The following is a 19,970-nucleotide window of genomic DNA, read 5'->3' on the forward strand; positions in this document are numbered from 1 at the left end:
TCGCCCCACCGGCTGCTGATTGCTGCCTCCCTCTAATTAGGAGCTTCTTCCTCTGCCTGGCTGCTGGGTTTTTCTGTCCTTTCTCTCCCCTGTGAAAGCTGGTGTGAGCATAGCCGCTTGGAGACCTCTCCCCCTTGCTCAGGTGTGGCCACTGTTGGCCAGCATGCTCCAGAGTTAAGAGGGACTAAGCCATAAGTGTGAGCGAAGGTTGGTTCTGCAACCTCAAGTAATTCCCTTTCAGACCACTTCCCCGATTCACGTTAGGATATGGTACCCCATCGCATGTCTACCTGCGAACTAGCGCTCCTCTAGATGGCAGGGAGGGAATGAGAAGATGAAGACTTGGCTCAGCGCGCCATGGTTCAGGCTCGTCGTGTGGGACCAAACTGTTTTGAGCTGTTGCTGTAGATGCCCACTCACCTGGTTCTACCACCTTCTTTCCAGCAGCCTTGGGGGGGGTCCCTCCCTGCTCCATGGCTGTTTGGGAAGGGCTGCTCCTTCCGGTAGCCATCAGGAAGGACTCTTAACGAGTGCCTGGGTGCAAGGTAATTAATGATGGGCGACCCATGCTTAGCACGTCTGAGTTTGTGATCTGGAAAATACGCTTGTAGCTGCACATGCTGGAGGTACCATCCTGCATGTGGCCCATGCCCGGGGGCAGGCAGGGGAGAGAAAGGTGCTGCTATTTTTGTTCCAGCGATAGTTTATGATGGTTGTTTCGTTGCCTAGATAGCTTACAGTGGGTGGCATTCACATCAGACGCTACCCCACACCCGAAAAACAGAAAACAAACAAAAGCTGAGATAAGCGATACTTTAAGGAAGATCAAAAACTTGCCTGTGTGTTTCTTCTTCTTGGGGGAACCTACGGTCCTACTGTGTGTATACACAGGGCTCTCAGTGGGCCCTGTTGTTTCCCTCTAAAACTAGCAAATGAGCAGTATTACTGAGAGGATGTGATGGGATAGGTATGAATCACCCCATCAACACACACACACAAAAGGTTATTTTTGTCCCAGTGTAGATGTAGGTCAAACGTTGCCTCACCGTGTTGCTGGGACAGCACAGCATATGGTAGGGGACAGTAAAATGGCTGCTTTTCAGGTGGCAATTGTATAAAACACATTTTTGTTACTTTATCTCCCTAACAAACTTGCAGTGGCATGCGTCGTTACTTTCTAAGCTTGCTTTATTCTCGTTTCAGCTCGGCTTTACTGGAGCAGCCCTTGCTTGTGCTCAGCATACTGCGTACCTATCCGTGTATTTTCAGCCCTCTTACCTCAGACGGGTCGAAACCTGATGGCCGAATAAAAAGCGTAATGTTGTTGAGTTGCATTTTCTTGCTGAAGGTTTACGTGCATCTTCATTTCACTTGCATAACTGGCATACGTCGGGGCTGCTCTCTGCTGCTATTGCTATGCAAGAAGTCAGCCTCTAAACTTAGCTCAGATCCGAGCCACCTTCCCCTGAAGATGCATAGCGCTTCTTCTCACCGTCATTGCTGACAGGCGGGTTTTATTTAATGCACATCAACGATTTTCCTTGTCAGTGCTCTTTGGTGCCAGTGTTCCTTCAGGTTTTACTCCCCTCATGGTGACCCTTCTGCTACGTGGGTGCAGGCAGCGGGGCCGGTGGGTGCCTGGCACACGTGGCTGTGGGAGCTGCCACTGGTGTTTGGGAGGGCACGGAGCTGAGTCTCCTCCCATCTAAGCAAAACCCTGTGCCAGCTGGGTAATGGGGAGAGATTAATGACTGCCTTGGAAGCCAGTTTTCCAGCATACTGGCCGGAGGGCAAGCATCATGATAGTTGTAGCAGCTGGTTTGGAGAGGAGGGAAATGAGGGGAAGATAAAATTGCACGCCCAGAATGCCAGGGTAGCCTGTGTCCGTGCTTTGATGTCTTCTCCCTCCACACCCTCCTGTGGGTTAAAAATGAAACTAGACTGCATTTATAATGGGTGTGTGAATATCTGCATTTAGCTCCAGCGAGCAACCTCCTGGATTGGATCCTCGTATGTGGAGAGATACAGTTTGGCCAAATGCAGGAACGGGTATTTTCTGTGCCCTCATTGTGGGGACGGATGGACACAGACAGACAGACAGACACACACATCTCGTCAATTCAGGCATTGCAGCCTCACACATTCTGACACACGTGTGCGTGCTGGGTTATGAAAGGGCATGAAAGGAGATTAAATGTCCTTTTATTCCTCCTTAATGGTCCTGAAGGGTGTAGGTCAGGGTGTGGGTTCCCCCTGCATCCCATCGCCACTGCTTTGGGGTTCGGGCTGTGGCAAGACAGCCCTCTCTGGGTCTGCAGCGAGGGCACGGGCACCGGGCAATAAGCAAATGTAGCTGCAGACCAGTCCCAAAATCTCTAAAATCCATTTGTGCAACCAGAGGAGCAGGGGTGAACATCCTCCCCGTGATGCCCGTCGGAGGGGGCAGGAGCCATCCTCACAGCCTCGGGAAGGCCAAGGCGAAAGACGGGGTCCCTGCGAAGTGGCAGGCGGGGTGTGCACATGAAGGCAGGTAGCTGGGAGGAATCCAGGCTCCCTCCTGTTACCGTGCAACGCTTTTGCATCCACTTCTGCACGCCGCGCTTTAATCAGCAGCCCTCCCCCCTTGGCCCCCAGGCCTCGAAATTCCACAAAACCCAATTAACAGAGATGAGAGAGCTCTAGCATGTATACATATGAAATTTCAGAAGGCTGAAAAAGAGACTCTTAATACCATAAAGCCTGCCCTAAAGTAAAATTTGCATCTGAAATCTACATAGTTAACCCCCGTGAGGAAGACAGCATAGCTGAGCACAACTTTTTTTCCCCCCAGAGGGGCAACTTATGCGGGTCTGCTCGGTTTGGCATCATCCCGCTTGCAGCTGAGGAGCGCTGCAGAGCGAGCCCCGCGCCGGCTGCACAGCCTGCAGAGAGCACCGAGGAACGGGAGCTCCAGCGTCGGAGACCGTACTGCGGTGGCCCAAACAAAACAAAAGAGAACAGCCCTAGCACTGAGAAGATCGTGTGAACTTCTCTAGATTGGTGACCAAAAGCAGGCTGGGTGGATGTGGTGCTCTTGTGTAGACTCATTAAAAGGAAGTGTTCAAGACTGATCTAATTATCACTTACAGATTCGGCGCATTCAACCCGGGCCTCCAGGTGTTTCACGCTTTGCTAACCTGGTACTACGCTGGCTTGTTTAAATTGCCCATCATGAACTGTCCTGCGAAAGACACCCCCCCTTTAAAATAATTGCAGACAAACAAAAAACCCTCAGCAAATCCAGTCCTTTCTGTATGGGTTTACTGTTCAGAGGGGAACTGGGGATAAAGCTTTATTGCCCTTCTGTGCTTTTATCTATCTCTTTTGCTATCTTGTTTATGTAAGATACAGAATTTCTCCTCCTATTATCCTACTTAGAGCTTAATCGCATACTAATTGAAGACCGTACTTCTGTTGCTCTGCTCTTTTTTGAGTCTCTGTACGTGCATCTTCCCTAAGAGCTATAGGCAAGTACCCTCTTCAATTAAGAGAAATTAAACGAGAGCTGAAAACTCTCACCTGAATGCTGTGTGCGATTCCCCTAGTTGACAGCGACGGGTTTGGCTTTAAAGCATCTGGTATCTGGGGAGGGCGGTGGCGGGGACTGGGCAGTGTGCTGGGAACACAGGTAAGTATTTCCCTGCAAAAACACGAGGCCTCAAAGCTGCTTTTTTTATTACCTCCGGATTCTGCAAAGGGCTGGTTATCTCACGCTGCGAGCCAGCATGATCAAAGCCCCGGGAAAGGTCAGGCATTCCTCCAGGAGTGACACTCGGCTGCCGGCAGCACTCCTCCAGCCCACGGCTCCCGCAGCCCCGGCTGTCGCACCGCCGCACTGAAATCCTTTATCTCATTAACGAGTGGACCTACAGATTAGCCAGCCTGGCCTTAGCTTGATGTCGAGAGCGTGTAACACCTGGCCTGGGTTTTCTGAAGAGGAAAGGTGTTGTGTTTTTTTTTAAAGAAAATAACTTTGTGGGGGAGGCAGCATTTCCTTCCTCTGACTTGGTGCGAGGGAGCTCAGTGCTGAGAAGAGCTGTGCTCTGTCTCTGTGCCACACCAAAGGAGCTGCTGTCCCAGTGTTCTCAGCTCCTACTTGTGTGCAAGTGACACAAACGGTGAGTTCCAAAATACCGGGCATATGAGAAATTATCCACAGTATCTTCCTGTGAGAGGATATTGTTTTCTCACTGTTTTGATAGACTGGTGTTTAATTACTCATGTGAGCTGGTTGTCCCCCACCAGCAGCTTGCGCGTGGACAGGGAGGTTTGGGGAGGGCGAGCGGAAGGAAGAGATGCTCGAGGTGAGCAAATCCCATCTCCGCTGCCGCACATCGGATGCTGTATTTTTGCATCTGTGCTAGTTCGGTGGCGTGAGGGGCTGCACCCCTGGAGTTGGGATGATGGGGGTTCACCCCATAGCTCACGGTCCCATCTCTGCTGTGGCAGGGGGCTGACTGTCCTGAGCCCGGCTGGTTGACGTGGTGTTTCTGCCAGCTTTGTCTTCAGGCATGGGCACTGAAACGACATGAAAGGCAGGGGGGCACTTCTTCTGCCTGCATTTCACAGTGTGAGAGCGTCTTGGCTGTGACCGAGCACCTGTGAGATGGTGGAAGCATGTTAACAACCTGAAATTTGGGGTAATTTTTATTTTTAAATGAGGTTATCCTAGGTATAGGATAGGAGTAAGAGAGACCTAGACATGCTTTCTCTTCAGCAGCATGTGATACTACACAGCAAGGGCACTTAATGTCCATGAAAGGGGAAAACTAATATATTTTTTTTAGAACGGAGCACTTGATTCCTTATTTAAAGATCTGAAATAGATGCCCCTGAATCTATCTCCCACCTTGTTTCTTGAGTAAAGGAGCAGTAAAAATTTACCACATCTGCAAATAAATGTGGCAAACTGGCTGTGGACGTGTGGCCTCTCGAGCAAACTGCAAATGTGTCTGTGTGTAGCATCTGCTGGGCCTGCAGCCGGAGCGCCCATCTCTGCCCCCCAACCTCCAGGTGATCCTCAGATCCCAGAGCATCAAGCTAAAAAGCATGCTCCCTCTGCAGGGGAAAGGGGAGGGTCTGGTCCTGACCTCCGAAATACCATACTGGGAATGAGGAGGGAGCCTGCCAGTTCTGCTGGGAGCAGGGGAAAGAGAGAAAGGAGGGCGAAAAAAAAAAATTAAAAATTAAAATTTTCTCCAGTATGCGGTCGCAGACCTTGGCCACGTTCCTGGCTGGTGGTGGCAGCTAGAGGGGTTGCTGGGTGGGAATGTCGCTGGCTGAGCTTGCCCTGCCCAGCCCACCCCAGGTGCTGCAGCGGTTTTGGGGGTTTTACTGCCCCACGGCAGTGCACGTGCGACGGGCAGGGCTCGTGTAGGTACCTTGTGTGTTCACCCCAGAAAAGAAGGGGGTTAGCATTGCGTTTGGGCACCTCTGGCATTCCTGGACCATCCACCTTATCGGCAGTGGAGGGGAGAGAGCGGCTCAATGCTTCCCCAAGCTCTCCTGGCATGAGCTAGTTTTTTGCCTGATAAATTGTTTAGTGGTGTTTTGCAGCGTCTAACGCGGCTGTATTTCTCCCCAGCGCGGCTTTTATTGCAATGAAAAGTACTGAGGAGGGATGCAGTTATGATAAGAAATTGTCCACCTCTTCCTCCGCCACGCTTCAGGGGGGAGTTAATTGCACAGGGGAGCGCTAATTGCATGAAAAATCAAACTGTTGGTAATGACGGGGTGTTGGTAAACTTCGGAAGTGCCTCTTTAATGAAATCGAGCATAACTCTCATATAATGTTTGTTGAGTTTAGTAGGATTGAAATATAATTGCGGGGCGACCCGTTGCTACTAGCAGGGCTCTGTGTGCAGCCGTAAGCCCATCTGGAAGGGTGATTTACTGGAGGCTTGGGCAATCTGGCAATTTAGGCTCTTTTTTACGATGTTTAGACTTCTACCCATGTTATAAAGTGCAGCCCAGGGTTTTTATGAGGATGTAGGTGCCTGCTGCACAAAACTTAGGTTGTGGAACGGGTGTGTTTTTTTCCTTTTAAGAATGATTTTTAAATTTTAAAGGGCAGCTCTTGAATTAAAAAAAAAAAAAAGTCTAGCAGCAGGCAGAAATATCCTACGCAGGATTTAAAAGTCATCATGTGTGTTGTGCATACCAGCCACCTTTTTTTAAGCCCCGTGGCCAACTGAGGGAAGGAGCTTAGTAGTAAGAGACCAAATGGAGTGGGGTGGGAAGGGGGGAGCAGGTGAGCCCCACGTTTCTCCTTGTCTCCCCCCCAGCTCACGGGCTGCCCAAGCTGAGGCCACCCCAGCCACCAAAGAGCCTCCAGGTCAGTGCCCAGGATGGTGGTGAGCCTGCATGGGCAAGGCCTGAAAACTGAGGGAAATGCCTGTTTGGGGGGAGCCTGAGGGTGCTGTGCAGTGTGGTAAAACGAACCAAGCAGGGCTGGGGGGGTCCAGGCAGCTTCCTGGGGGTGCGCGCAGGGCGGTGGGGCAGAGGCAAGGATGGGTGGTGAATGAGGCTGGAGCAAAGCTGGAGGAGAGTCAGTGCCACCAACACTGGGAAGGATGCATCTGGGGTCCCAAGATCTCCCTGGGACACCAGGGTGCTTTTCAGCAGGGATGGGCATATCTCAGAGGCTGACCTAGCCCCAAAGCCGATGTGGAAGCATCCCTACAGGGCTCCTTCGTTGGCTCCTCTCTGCAGCCGGAGGCAAGCCTTGCTGTGAGGTTGCCATGTCTGCCTTTTGGGGAGGGGGGGAAAAAAAAGGCTCTCCTAAGCTGCCCTGGGAGAAAGTAGGCATGAAGGTGGGGTGCTCCATCTTTTCTGGGTACTTCTTTTCCCTTCCGTTTTCCACTTCTCCCGCAAACAGGCTGGCAGCTTGCACGGGCCTGTTGTAATTCCAGTGCTCCCCTGAGCTGAGCTATCTCCCACCGGCAGCCCCTGGCTGGCAGGTGTCGGTCCCTTTTTTGTGTCTTCTGAGATGCCGTTTGGCAAACGGGACTAAAAATACTGAGCATTTAGATTATGCGTCAGTAGCTCAGCATTCAGCAGTGTTTCGCGGTAGGTTTATTGGTCCTGTTGATGCCAAGGTTCAAATGAAACAGTTGGCATCAATGGTTTGGGCCAAAAGAAGTGTTTGCGGCCCTGCCCCTTTGAGCCTGTGCCTTGTTCAAGTCATTCTTTGCTCGTTCTTAGCTGTGTGCTGTGATTTTTATATTTTTAGCTACACTTAAATGTAATTTTAGGGCATGTTTTTGTGTCTCATTGACGTGATGAACCCCCATGGGACTGATCTATAAAATTAAGTTAGTAGCTTTTCAACACTTTTGTTTGTACTGAAATCATCTTGCACAATGTGGTAGAGAAATAATTCCTGTTTTGACCTTCTACTGATGGTTCAAATAACCTGTCTAAGAGACATCCTGTTTCTGGAGGGCCCTATTGCTTTATTCCTGTTAAAATTGGTTTTGCCTTCTGTGGAACAGTGCTGCAGAAATTAAGTACTTGCAAATGCATTTTACCTCTAGATAAATGGTTGCAGTTTGCATTTTCAATCCTAGAGAAGCTTTAGCAGACTGCTACTTTTGGCCTAATCATTTGTACGTTTTTAGGGATTTTTTTTTTTTTTCAGTTTAAAAATGAATATTTTATTTTAAGCCTTTGGACCATCTTGCCCACATCCAATGATGGATGTCTAATGAGATGACTTTTTACCTCCACTAAATGGTTATATTGTTTGCACTGATGTATGCTAAGACTTGATGCATTAAATCTTCGGTCATTAGCAGATGCCATTAGCAGAAAAGTCCAAATCACTTAGAGCTGGGACTTAAGACTTTTCATTAAAACCTGAATTTGCATGTTATTGGATAAATCTGTTAATACGGGTTAGCTGGACTCAGGGAAGTTTCGTGAAAACTTTTTACAGTGCATACGCAGGGTCAGCGGTGCCTGGGAGCCTCGAATTTGGAGAAAGTGGCCCCTCTGGTGCTTCTTTCGTACCCCTGCGTTGATCCCACCTGGCCCTGCCTGCCCCCACTGCCCTTAACACCATGCTTGCAGCCCTGGCTGTCGGCGTTGGGCTTCGAGCTGGGCATGGGCCTGATGGAACACCCCTCTGAAGTGGCTAAAATCCCAGCGGCGGGGGGTCCTCACCTCCCAGCAAAGTGTGGGCAGCCTTTCCCACCACTTTGGGGCGGGAGGGGGTTGGCAGCGATGGTGTGGTGGGGAGCAAGGCTTGCCAGGGGCAAGGACCAGCTGAGGAGTCATTGATGTCACCAAATTCATCACTCCTCCTTCTTCACATCCATTTCTATCTTTTTCTTATTTTTTTTCACCCTGTTTATTAGAAGGCGGATGACGCAGGAGCGCTTCTAACAATTTCGGTCACGTTGGGTAGCACGGCCATCACAGCTTCATCTCTGTTCTGCTGCAAGTACACAGTTGCTGTCTGGTCAACCTCTAACTTGCAAATTCAGCCATGGTGAACAAACCTTTTGGACCCGGAAAGGTGTGTCAGATGCTTGCACGGGTGTCTGAGCCCGTGTCCTTACCTTCTATATGAGACAGTGCTCAGATGTCTTCCAGACGCATGTCATGCTCTGGTATTTTCTTAATCAAGAACATTTCTGTTCAGCACATCTTAAAAATTGCTGCTCAAAGAGAAGTTGACCCATTTCTCAGTCTTCTGGGCCTGTGGTGGTCTTTGTTGTGGCATGTGCTGTTGAATAGGCTGTAACATGGACTTAATGTAAATACATTTCGTGGAGGTCTTATTTCAAGCACTTTTGATCCATCGCCTGTGCAATGCTGAAAGGCATCTTCCTGTCACCAGGGTGCAGGACGGGGTTTTTTCTCGGTTTCCCCCAGGAGCGTCGGTCCGTATCCTGTGGGACCTGAGGAGGCCGATGAGGAAAAGTCGTCCCATCCTGTGACGCAGGTTGTCTGCCAGAACAGGAACGCCAGGCTTCAGAGGCTGCCATCGGACTGCCTGCTTTCACACAAAACTTGTATGTTTATGTAGTAGATGGCGTTTCACTTGCCTGAGCGGTTTCCACGCTTGATTTAAGTGGGTGCTTGAGGGTGCAGAGGAGTCCCCGGTTTGAATATTGGACTGAAGCGCATCCCTTTGCCTGGGAGAGGCACATGAGCTCGCGGGTCTGAGTACCCAGGAGAAGATGCCAAAGCTGTTGTGAGTGGGGATGCTGATAACCTCGAGGCAGGCAAAACAAGCTCGCGTCTTTGTCTTAGCTCAGCAGACGGGTCTGGTGACAGAAACCAGAGCAGCGTTGTCCCCAGGGAAGAGCTGAAGAAGACATGAGAGGTGACACCAGGATGGGTTCCAGCATTTTCCCTCCTCGGCACATAAGGCCCCTGCTGAGCCCCCTGCGCCCCCCAGCAAGCAGCTGGGTGCAGGCATCAGTTCCTCTGATATCCCTCGGGCTTCCTCTGCTGGTTTAGGGTAGTGCTCCTTATCCACAAAGGGATTAATAAGTCAGACCCCTGCGAGACCTAGAGGCTCGAGCTTGGGCTTGTTAAAACATTGCATTCCCCTTGGCCAACAGAGAACAGAAAGGGCTCTGGGCAGGGCAGGAAACGATGGGGGAAAACACCTTTTCAGCTGATGGGACCAGCTTGTGTGTGACAAGGATGCTGCGTGGGATACATGGCTTGTGGGGCATGTTGCCATCTGGAGTATTTCCAGTACCAGTGGTCCCATTTACCAGGTTTCGGGGACTGCTTAGTGACCCCTGGGGTCAAGCGTGTGATTTGGTGCTGCAGGTTGCCGCTTGTTGAGCGCGGGCTTCTTGGTGCACATATTCACATCAGGAAAATGATGAACTGTTCAGGATGGGCAAAGTTAAAAGGACCGTCATGTGGGAACTTATGGAGTTTAAAACGAGCATTGGCTGGCAAATTATGGAGCATTTACTGGTAATTAATGGCTGTCGGAGACGACGCGGTGCTAAGTTTGGAGAAGGAAAGAAAACGCCGCAAAATATTTTAACAGGGAAAGCCTCTACTGCAAGCATGTGGCTTTGCTGGCAATTTAGCGCCCTATCGGTTGTTAGCACACATTTCTAAAACTAATGGGCTGTGCAACGCTGAGTACAATCTGTGTGTATGTGAACTTGCAGTATGTAAATAGAAATGGGCTTGTCCTCCCCCGATCGGAGCCTTGCAAGACCTGCCTGGCTCCCCGCGTGTTTCGCCAGCGCTCCAGGTCTCCCGACAGCCTTCCTGAGCAGACGAGAACAAACAAATTAAGAAGTCACGGGGAGAGAAGAAAACGGGAGATAGCAGGGGATTTCTAATCGAGCTATTTTAATACTGGGTGTGCTTTAATCACTTACTTAATGGCAGTGCTTAATGAACACTTGAAATAAAGCATGTTTCTGTCAGAGATTCAACATCCGTGTTTTTAAAGCTGTCTTGAGGGAACTCAAATGTTTATTACAACTTTTCAGCAAAAACCCATCACAGTTGTACTATATTAATTTCCAAGATTGAAGGGGGGCGGGGGGGAGCGGGGAGAGTAAAGCTGGAAAAAGACAAGAATGCCGACAAGTCATTAGCACAGTGGTTTCTCACTAACGTCACAATTAACCTGAATCCGGTTACTGATTGTAATCCGTCTAGATAGATGCTTATCCCAGGCTTTATCGAATCACATTTACTCTTTTCTTTGTGATGCTCCCCTGGCTGTTGTACTGAAGTTTTTATTGGGCTTCAGGCAGAGGAGTTTTCTCCGACTCCTCTTGCCACTCCTTGCACGCTGCCTGCGTTCCCAGCCGTGACACCCCCATTTCGCTTCAGGTGCGGATCTTTGTGCCCGCAGACCATGGCACATGGCACCGTTGGCCGTGAAGCTGCCTTTCACAGGCATTGCAGCCGCAGCCGGTTGCTGCTGGGCTTCCTGAAAAGGAAGGCAGTCTGGGCAGCTGGAAAAAGGGCACAAACTTTCCTTCTCCTGAATAACCACGGGAAGGTCTAGCAAGAATCCTGGGTGCCTCCTTCACACCCGGATGGCGCTGGCAGCTTCTTCTCACCATCTCACGGGGGTCTCCTGGGCTGCTGCGGCTCTGCGGTTGCCTGATGCAACGTGTCCTGGGGAGGGGGGAAGCCTTCCATGGCTGACTTAAAGAAACTTTCTTGTTCTCCTCTTCCCTGGCTCCCAGCACTAAATACAACTTAGTCTAAATACAACCCAGCGAAGCGCTGAAGTTCAGGACGAGAGGAAAAGGGGGACCATGAGGACCTTTTTCCTGACCTTGGCTAGCCATCAGTTTACCCCCTGAAACGTGCGATTTTGATTCTAGTTTTGTTCTGACTAAGTGTTAGCAGTTGTAAAGCTGTGAAGCTTCACATCGGAGTGGATGCGGCGTTTCACTTTGCCTCCTTACTGCGGCAAGTCCCTGGGATGTCACCCCCGCTGTTTGTAAGCACAAAAGGTCAGTGAGATAAATGGCCTCCCATTGCCAAGTTGTGAAGCAGGGTAAAAAGACTACGCCTTCTTTATTTGGCTTTCATAAATCACAATATTCCTAAGCCCCTGTTTCCTGTGAGCGGGGGTGTTCCTGCGGGCATGTTTTCCCTTCCTGCTCCTTTTAGCTTCAGGTGAGGCTAAAAGTAGGGTTACAAATCCACCACCCCTCGATCTGCCATGTAATTTTCCCAATTGCGTTGTCTAACGACTGGAGGACGCTTTGAAAATTAAGCATAAAATGATCTCTGCTGTCAAGAGCCTAGAAGGACATAAAACTATTTGCTCTAAATAAATGGTTTGGGGGCGGGGGGAGTAACCTGAGCTCTCTGTGTATCGGGCTTGCTGCATCTCTGCAAAGTTGTCTGTGGAAAAGGATTGTTCGATAGCTCCCAGGGAGGTGGCACATTGTAATTGCAATTATTGCTGGTGGTGATTAGCTTGTTTCATCTATTGGCAGCCAGTTCTGGCCCAAACACCTTGCTGTTATATCCTCTCTTTCCACCTCTGGTCCCCCTGTGCTGAAGTTTGTACATGATGACTGGTCCATGTTGAACCAGGACACGGGCCTGGTTTTGACACTGCTCCAAAAGTACGTTCTTCTTGGTCCTGCATTGTTATTGCAACAGGCGGTTGGCAAAGGCATAAACACAGAGTTAGTTTAGCCGTTAAAATGCTACCGCTATTTTGAGGACAACTGAAACTACCATCTTCTGGGTTTGCTAAAACCTTCTGCCTAAGGATGATTTCAGGCCTCTATAAACTAGAAGTTAAGTCCATCAATTTTTTAGCCTATTTTTCTTGTCTCTTCAGGTCAAGGTATCCTCAAATCCTTCAACAAGTCATTGGGCCTTTTATTTTGCTGTACTGCTGCAGCAATAGTGGAAGGGTTTGGGGTTGGTTTTTTTGGGAAGAGCTGTCTGTTGTTGTGTTTTCACCCCTGAATTTAACATTTGTTGTCAAAAACTTGAAGGTGTGATTTTTTTTCAAAATGACCCTCGCTTTCAGGAGCAAAAGGGAATGTGTGCATTTCTCCTTAAGTTTTTATTTCTTCTTTTTTTTTTTTAATTGGCTTTTTTCAGTCTGAATTGAGAAGGCCATCTGCTACTGCTTGTACCCAACGTGCAACTTGTTGACAGGAGAGGAAAAGTAGACAGGCCTTTTTTTGCTTTTTAGAAGCAGCTTTGTGTTTAAAGAAAAGATGAAAAACAAACCAAGAAACCAATGCAGGACCTCTTTGGGTGTTGACCCAAGGACGCTTGAGCCTTGTGTGCCACAGCTCGCTTCCTCGTGCTTCCCTGCGAACCTCCCTGCCCGTCCGTGACCTCCTTTGTAGATGTGCGTCCTTTGAAAGGTCATTAATTTAATATCTTTCTCTGTGCAGCAGCTGGAACAAATGGTCCCCCCAGCTCCAGCAGGAGCTCCCAGCCGCCCGCCGCGCCCGGCGCTGACCTACAGGCATTTTTGGCGTGTCTGTCTCAGGCTTTTTATAGTTTTTGCACGCTTGTTGCATATAGGATACCTTGCAGGTGCGGGCCTTGGCTGAAGCCTTATCCAGCTGATTGGGTAGGGCTTGTGTTTTGGTTGTTTTCTGGCAGTCTTGCTTGTCAAAAATGAGGAAAAATGCCAGAGTACGTTTCAAGCTTGACACTTGCAGACTGTGATTGCTGTTTGCAAGAGAAACATTTGCTGTTGTACTGACTTGGGCTGTTGTTCCTGCCTTACTTTCACGCAGCAATAGTTTTAAGCCAGCGTCCGGTGCATGGTGAACCTCCTGCCGGGGTAATGACTACTGCTGGGTCAGGGTCCTTGTCCCCACGAGCTCCTGCCCTTTGCCCACTAATGTTTCATTGAGGATTTTTTTTTTTTTTCAGGTCAGTCATAAAACTGAACAGCAGCTTCATCCATGCACTAAATGGTCGAATAATTCAGCTCTTGCCATTTCCAATAGATGTGTTTTCTCACAGCCCTGCCTGTTTGCCCTGTTGGTGTCCCTTCAGGGGACCATCCCCTGCCTGCACTGCCTCGCCTCAGCCTGAGCTGGTGCTTGGGAGAAATAAAAGATACCGGCTGTGAAGGCCAAGCTGGTGAGCAAATGCCCAAGCAGCAGAAGTGCCCCGGGGAGGGTTCCTTTGCGTGCAAGGCCAGTTCCCAAGGGATGCTGCCGCAGGCTCTGCTGTGAGACTGTGCTGTGGGACTGGAGCTCTGATGGGCCAGTGGCGTCCAAGAAGGAGGCCACCAAGGTTTAGTCACTGAGAAGTGAGTGTCCTTTTGAGCCAGGTCCAGTGGGGCACAGCTGGGTGTCCCCAGGCCAACAGGCGTGCGTGATCCCCTTGCCATTAACCTTTAACATTCATAACGGGTTATGACCCCTATGTGACAAGATGCCTTAAAGCCTTAAAGGTCCTCATTTGTAGTTGATTGCAGTTTTTTTCCAAATTGCAGATCTTGATCTAGGCTGTGCGTTCAATTTCCTTTACTTTCCAGTGTGTGTGAAGAAGCTTAGGCCCAGAGTTTAATGAAGGTGACAAAATGGATGTGGTGTGGCAAGACACCATGTACAATGCGTCAGACCTGTGTTAGGAATTGCTTCAATGACTACCCAACTTCTTCAGATTGTCTTGGAAATGAGAATTGTATTCTTACCTGCTAGAAGCTGCTTAGGTACCAACTTGCATCAAAATATTACATTTTGGTGGGTGGATGAAGTATAATTTCTGTACTGGATGAAGTATAATTTCTGTACTGAAATATTGAAGAACCTCATGTAGGACAATGTTTGATTTTGTCATTGTCTCATTAAAGGTGTGTAGACTGATCGGGTTTTGCAGGAGAAGATTTTTAAGGTTGTATTGAGGAGAAAAGGTCCTCCGCGAACTGTGACTATATTAGATGTAAATGTCACCAGTGTGCCGGGAAGAGCCGTGGTGGGTGCTGGCTGGGTTAGCAGGGGCTGAGCGAAGTGTGGGGGACCGAGTTCCCCCTGCATGGAGATCATGTTGACCCAGATGGGCAGTCCTAGTGTTTCTGCAGCTGTATGCACCATCTTCAGAGGATTTGGGGAGATTAACATAGTAGGGATGGTGTGTTTGTGGGAGGAGAGGCAGCCTATGGGCAAAGACACTGATCTGCAGTAGAAGGAGTCAAATCAGCATTGTCTTGTACCTCAGTGTGAGGTAGGATTTTGGCCATGTTGCTCAGCCCTGAAAAGCCCTGAGGGAGTGGAAGGGGCTTCGGCATCGTCCCAAATCCAGATGCCCCTGAGAGTGAAGGGTGTAGGCCAGCATACATGGGACCAGTTAGGGTGCATGGAACCAATCTGCTCCTCCCCTTGCCCTGGCCCAGGGGTTGGGAGGGTTGAGAGGGTGTTGAGAGGGGCATCCAGGTCTGCGTACGAGATCCTGGTCTCCTGCCCTGAACCCTCTCTGTGAGGAGGGCGCAGAGAACCCGTCTGGGTTGACCTGTGGGGCAAGTGCCATAGAAGAACCAATTTTGTCCGTAGGGCTTTTGGAAAATATGTCATCAGGCCTTTCTCCTAGTTTGGTTTTGCGCATATAGCCCTGTGTTTTCTCCCCCTGTCAATCACTGTGGTTGTCTTGATGGGACCACAGGGAACAGGGAGGCTCAGCTTGTGCCTATCGAGCCCCGCTCTGGTGGCACAACTGGGTACCCAGCCTGATTTAGGTGTCCAGAGCTCCCTACGTCGTCCCAAAGCAGTGTGGGGCAGGCAGGCCAGAGAGCTTTTTATTGTTATTATTTATTATTAACTTTTTTTTTTTCTGTTTCTGGCTCTGCAAGACCCCCAAATGCTCTTAATGGCGATACGGCCCGTTCATATGTTAATTTTAAGCCCTCTGACAAGCGGTTTGCTTTTCTCCTGACTTCTCACGGTTCCTTCGCCCGTTGAAAGCTGCTGCCGTGGGCTTAGGGGATAAGGTGCCGAGAATTAGAAAATAAAATAAAATCTATGCTGGAGAACGAGGGGGTACTGGGATTGGCTCGCTCAAAGTACAAACGGGTGATTTCTGAAAAGCGAGTAACCCTGATACCAGGGGCGTGCATGACAATTACATCCAGTATAATACAAAATGTTAATTACTAAATTTTGAGAAATTAATGCTGATTAGCAGCTGCGTGTGTGTGACCTAAATACATCTATTGCTTGATCTTTATTCATAACGTACAGTTTATTGTTGGTAAAGTACTTGCTGAATGGTGGGCCGGCCGACAAGTCTCGTAGCAAAAGACTGAGGCCTGATTTGTAAAGCGTCTGAAATTTGTTGGCATCTGTTTTTTGTTGAATTTATACAGACAGGGAAGATGAATAGCAGTCTGAGCTATCCCCTTTACAACTCAACGCATATATATTATTGAGAATTCATATTGCTTTTATTATTTGTTCACAAAAATGGACCTAATGCTTGTTGGCTTTAAAACACCTACTGGCGCTGCTTTCTCTCTCCATCTTGCAAAATATAAGACAAGGCCGGAGCTTAAATTAAAATCCTCAGGTTCTTATCTCTTTCCCACAGGAAAGCAAATCTGTGTTGAAAACCGTAAAATTAAGAGGAGAGCAAGGATAGCATAATTTAGCAAAAATTCATGGCACCAGATTCTGAGCTATATGACTGGAGGGATAGGTCAGACATTAAGAAGATACAGCCTGCTAATGCAAGTTCCTTAAGGTGGTGCTCTGGAAACAAGGCAAGCAGAAAATGCTGCACTGGTTCCCATTTGCTCCCTTTCCTCTACTCCTACCGGCCTTAACAATAAATTGAGTTGTCCGTTTAATAACCCTTCTGCTTCTGGAAGTCCAGAGAAATCCTGGGTTTGTACTTGGAGTATTGTCCTAACGTCGGCTTGTGCCGGGATTTCAACAGTGAGCTCAAAGAAAATTAATTTCATTGGGCTTTTAAATTATTAGTATTTTTTCTTTTCTTAATTCCTGGTATTTGACAGGCTATCATTGCTGAATTTTATCAGCGTTTCTTTCTGAAGGACTATTGCTTTTTTTTGCCTTTTTTTTAAAATTTTAATAAAAACCTGTTTGGGGCGTAATTATTTTTGCTAAGGGGGGGCGTACAGAGCGGCAGGGTACAAATAATTAGCGCCTGTTACACGCTGGCATTATCGCTCTGCCTCATCCTGCCATGGGAAGATCAACTTGTGTTCCAAGCAGTGTTAATAACAGCAGCTTTTGATTGGGACGGAAGAGTCCCATTGTCTTGCCGCCTTGGTCCAAGAGCGTGATTTTTGGGTAGCATCATGCTGAGTGTCCCCTCCCCTGTGCTTCTGTGGGAAGGGCCAATGGGAAGCATCTCTGCCTGCGTGGACATGGCTGTGTACGGCACCCATTTCGGGATCGTTTTGGACTAGATTATCTCCAGAGTTCTCTTCCAACCCTGCCATTCTGTGACCCTTTCGGACATTGGTAGCACTTCTGATTTCTCCTTGGTGTGACACGGTGAGAGGCGTGGGTCTCCTACTTGACTGACCCCTCTGGGAGGCCGCTGCCAATCACCTACATATGAAATTAGGCTTTTAAGGGTGGCTGTTCAGTTACCTGCTACCCAGAGCAGGAGGTTTCAAGTGGAGTTTGTAAACTTGCCAAGGGCAAAGCCCACCGTACCCTCTGGCAAGGCCAGGGGCTTGTCCCCGCTGTGCCATGCTGCGGTTGCGCGGGAGAGTGGTGGAGAGGATGAGCGACGTTGATGATGCTTGTGCTGCTTTTAAGGCTGGAGATGTGGCAAACCTGTACTTTAAACCTTTTTTTTTTTTTTAATGCTGATCCCACGACCAAACGGTTTCTTCAGCGCTGCTGCTGGCTGTGCCGTCCTTCAGTGGCAGCTCTTGGGGCAGGGTGCCTGCCTGCCCAGCATGGTGCTCCTCTTGCCCTGCAGCTCTCTGACCGCCGCTTCCCCGGCCCCATCTCCCTGCCTCCCAAACGCCTTTCCTCCTGCTCCCAGCCCACCCATTTCCTTACCTTTCCCTAACGCCCGCATCCCTCCTCAGGCACTGTTGGCTTGAGGATGCCGATTTTGTCAGCAAACCTGGTTGCCATCTGCAAGCCCCAATGTTGTCCCCCCTCCCTTCAAATTGTATTTTGGAAGTGCCTTTTTTTGTTGTTGTTGTTTAAATGCAGAAGCCACACCTCACTAACACTATTTAACTGAAATATTTTTTTTCTTCTCTTGCAGTCAAACAAGGTGCCAGTGGTACAGCCTTCTCATGCGGTTCACCCCCTCACCCCTCTTATCACCTACAGCGATGAGCACTTTTCCCCGGGGTCGCACCCATCTCACATCCCCTCCGACGTCAGCTCCAAACAAGGTGAGCCTGTCCCATCCTGGCAGGGATGCAGAGCAGTCCCACTGCCCCCCGTGCTGCCGGCACGGCTTTATTCTTAACATTTTAGAGGGGGAGTTCCAGATGTGCATGCCCGCTTCCAGAGACGGTAATTCTGACGTGATGCTGATATTTAACTTGGCCATTTAAACCTTTGTGCTCTTTCTAATGTGATAATTTGGGCTTGCTTTACTCATCAACATCTTTTAAGATCTCAATAAGCAGCAGCCAGTCCTCACCACCCCCTGTTGTGCCCAAGGCTTGCAGCGTGTGGATGCAGAAACAGCAATCACGCCTCACCTTCCTGAAAACGGGGGAAGAGTACTTGAGTTGTGGTGTTACTGAAACCTTTTCTTTCTCCCTTTTATTCAGAATTGTGTATTATGTCCTTGCATTCTGACTGTCTGAATTCTTCCATACATCGGCTGGCATAACTGAAGTGTAACCCATAAAATACAGTTTCGAGCGTGCGCAGGTTAAGGCTTTGCAAACATGACGTGTTTTAACCTTCTGATGCCCACTGCCTTCCACAGAAAGCATCATTTTAAGTGACAGTCGCAGGTGTCAGTTTTCTCTGGGCCCCTAGCACTCCTTAGAAGAACCAAAAAAGACCCCACAGATCCTCACCTGGGAGCATCACCAGCCCCACTCTGGGTCAGGCTGTGGGTGTCCAGGGAAGAGCCGACAGGCTTCTCCCTGGTTGTGTTTGCTTGCTTTGGGAGGCAGGAGCCTGGGGGCACGTGATGGCCATTGGTGGGGTGCAAGGGGAGGACTGACCCCGGGCAGCATGAGTCCGAGCCAGGATTTGGGTAAGCGGCCTGAGGAGGAGAAGCCTGTGCGGGAAGACTGGTGGTGAGGAGGGAAAGAGAAGGAGCAGAGGGTTTCCGGGGATGTTTGCTTTAGTCAGGACATCAGTGCGTGGGTGTGAAGTCTGTCCGTGCCGGGGCTGGGGCTGGCGGGTGCCTCTCCATGCCGCCTTCTGCACACGCGTGTCCCACCATGTGGTGTGACACCTAGTCGACAAGTTCATGGGCACACATCCACATGTACAGTTGTCCCATTTATTTGGAGAGGTGTCTAGCCACCATCCTTCAGGGAGAGAGACTTTTTTTAGTTCCTACTTTCCCTGAATGCCTAGTTTTTATTTTGGCCTTGCTCCACAGATAATAACATGGGCTACATCCAGAAGATACCATGGCGTTGTGGCTCTGTGTGGGTTTTGCTGTTTGTTGGTTAGTTGGGTGGGTTTTTTAGGGAGCGGGAATACAAAAAGCACTCTGCCTGGAAAGCCGGGTCTGTAAATATGTGTATAATATCTTTTCCAGAGTTGGAAGAAGCAAATAGCGAGCTCCTGTCCTCATTTGCCTTCCTCCTTTGCGTCAGTGCCTGGGAGAGGGATATTCATGCTCATTCCTTGAAATCCCATGGGTGCCACATGTATTAGAGTACGGGATTTCCACCTCTTGCCCAAACTGGCTGTGGCGGCGGGGGCACACCCCGCTGCTGCCCCAGTCGTGAGCTCGAGAGGTTTTCAGTTACTGTACCATGTGTTTTGCCCTCCTGCACCCCAGTTCTTCGCCGTTACCCCTGGTTTATTTTTGTGCTCCTCTCCTGCAGACCCAAACCGAACATCTGGTTAGTTGCTTCTGCTGCCCATCCTCCCTTCTGCCTCGTCGCGCCCTCTCCCTTCTCCAGCCCCAGTGCATCCCACTGCTCACGTCCCCATCCCTGAGCACAAGCCCAGAGAGGGGGGCTGTCCTGGGGGGCGGCCAGGGGCATCTCTGTCGCAGAGCTTGTGCCCCTCTGGTGGTCCTGAACGGGCTCTCCATCCCTTTGCACAGCATCTGGTGGAGATGGGGACAGATAACACAGGCTGGAGACTTCTGGTTTTGGCTGTGACGGTCTCCTAGATGTGTGTGGTCTTTCCATGCTCCCCATTTCAGCGCCGCTGGCGTGTGGGAGCAGCCCCGGCGAAGTGGCCCATGCGGTTGCTGTGAACAGAGGATTATTTTTTTTTCCCCTCAGGTCCTCTGCCAAATGCCTCCGACCATTGTTTCTGTCCTCGCCTCCCACCGTGGGTCTGGAGCGAGGCGCT

At 49.6% G+C, this 19,970-nt stretch overlaps 1 protein-coding gene across 1 annotated transcript in view; it reads left to right on the forward strand.

The window, feature by feature from the left end:
* LEF1 (lymphoid enhancer binding factor 1) overlaps positions 1-19,970 on the forward strand; it is a 70,671-nt gene that overhangs the window by 22,780 nt on the left and 27,921 nt on the right. The window contains exon 4 of the mRNA XM_063336224.1: positions 17,728-17,860. Within this exon, the coding sequence (XP_063192294.1) occupies positions 17,728-17,860 (133 nt within the window). The remainder of the gene's footprint in view (positions 1-17,727; positions 17,861-19,970) is intronic.

Source organism: Chroicocephalus ridibundus, chromosome 5 (genome assembly GCF_963924245.1).
Source record: "Chroicocephalus ridibundus chromosome 5, bChrRid1.1, whole genome shotgun sequence".
Classification (NCBI taxonomy): Eukaryota; Metazoa; Chordata; class Aves; order Charadriiformes; family Laridae; genus Chroicocephalus; species Chroicocephalus ridibundus.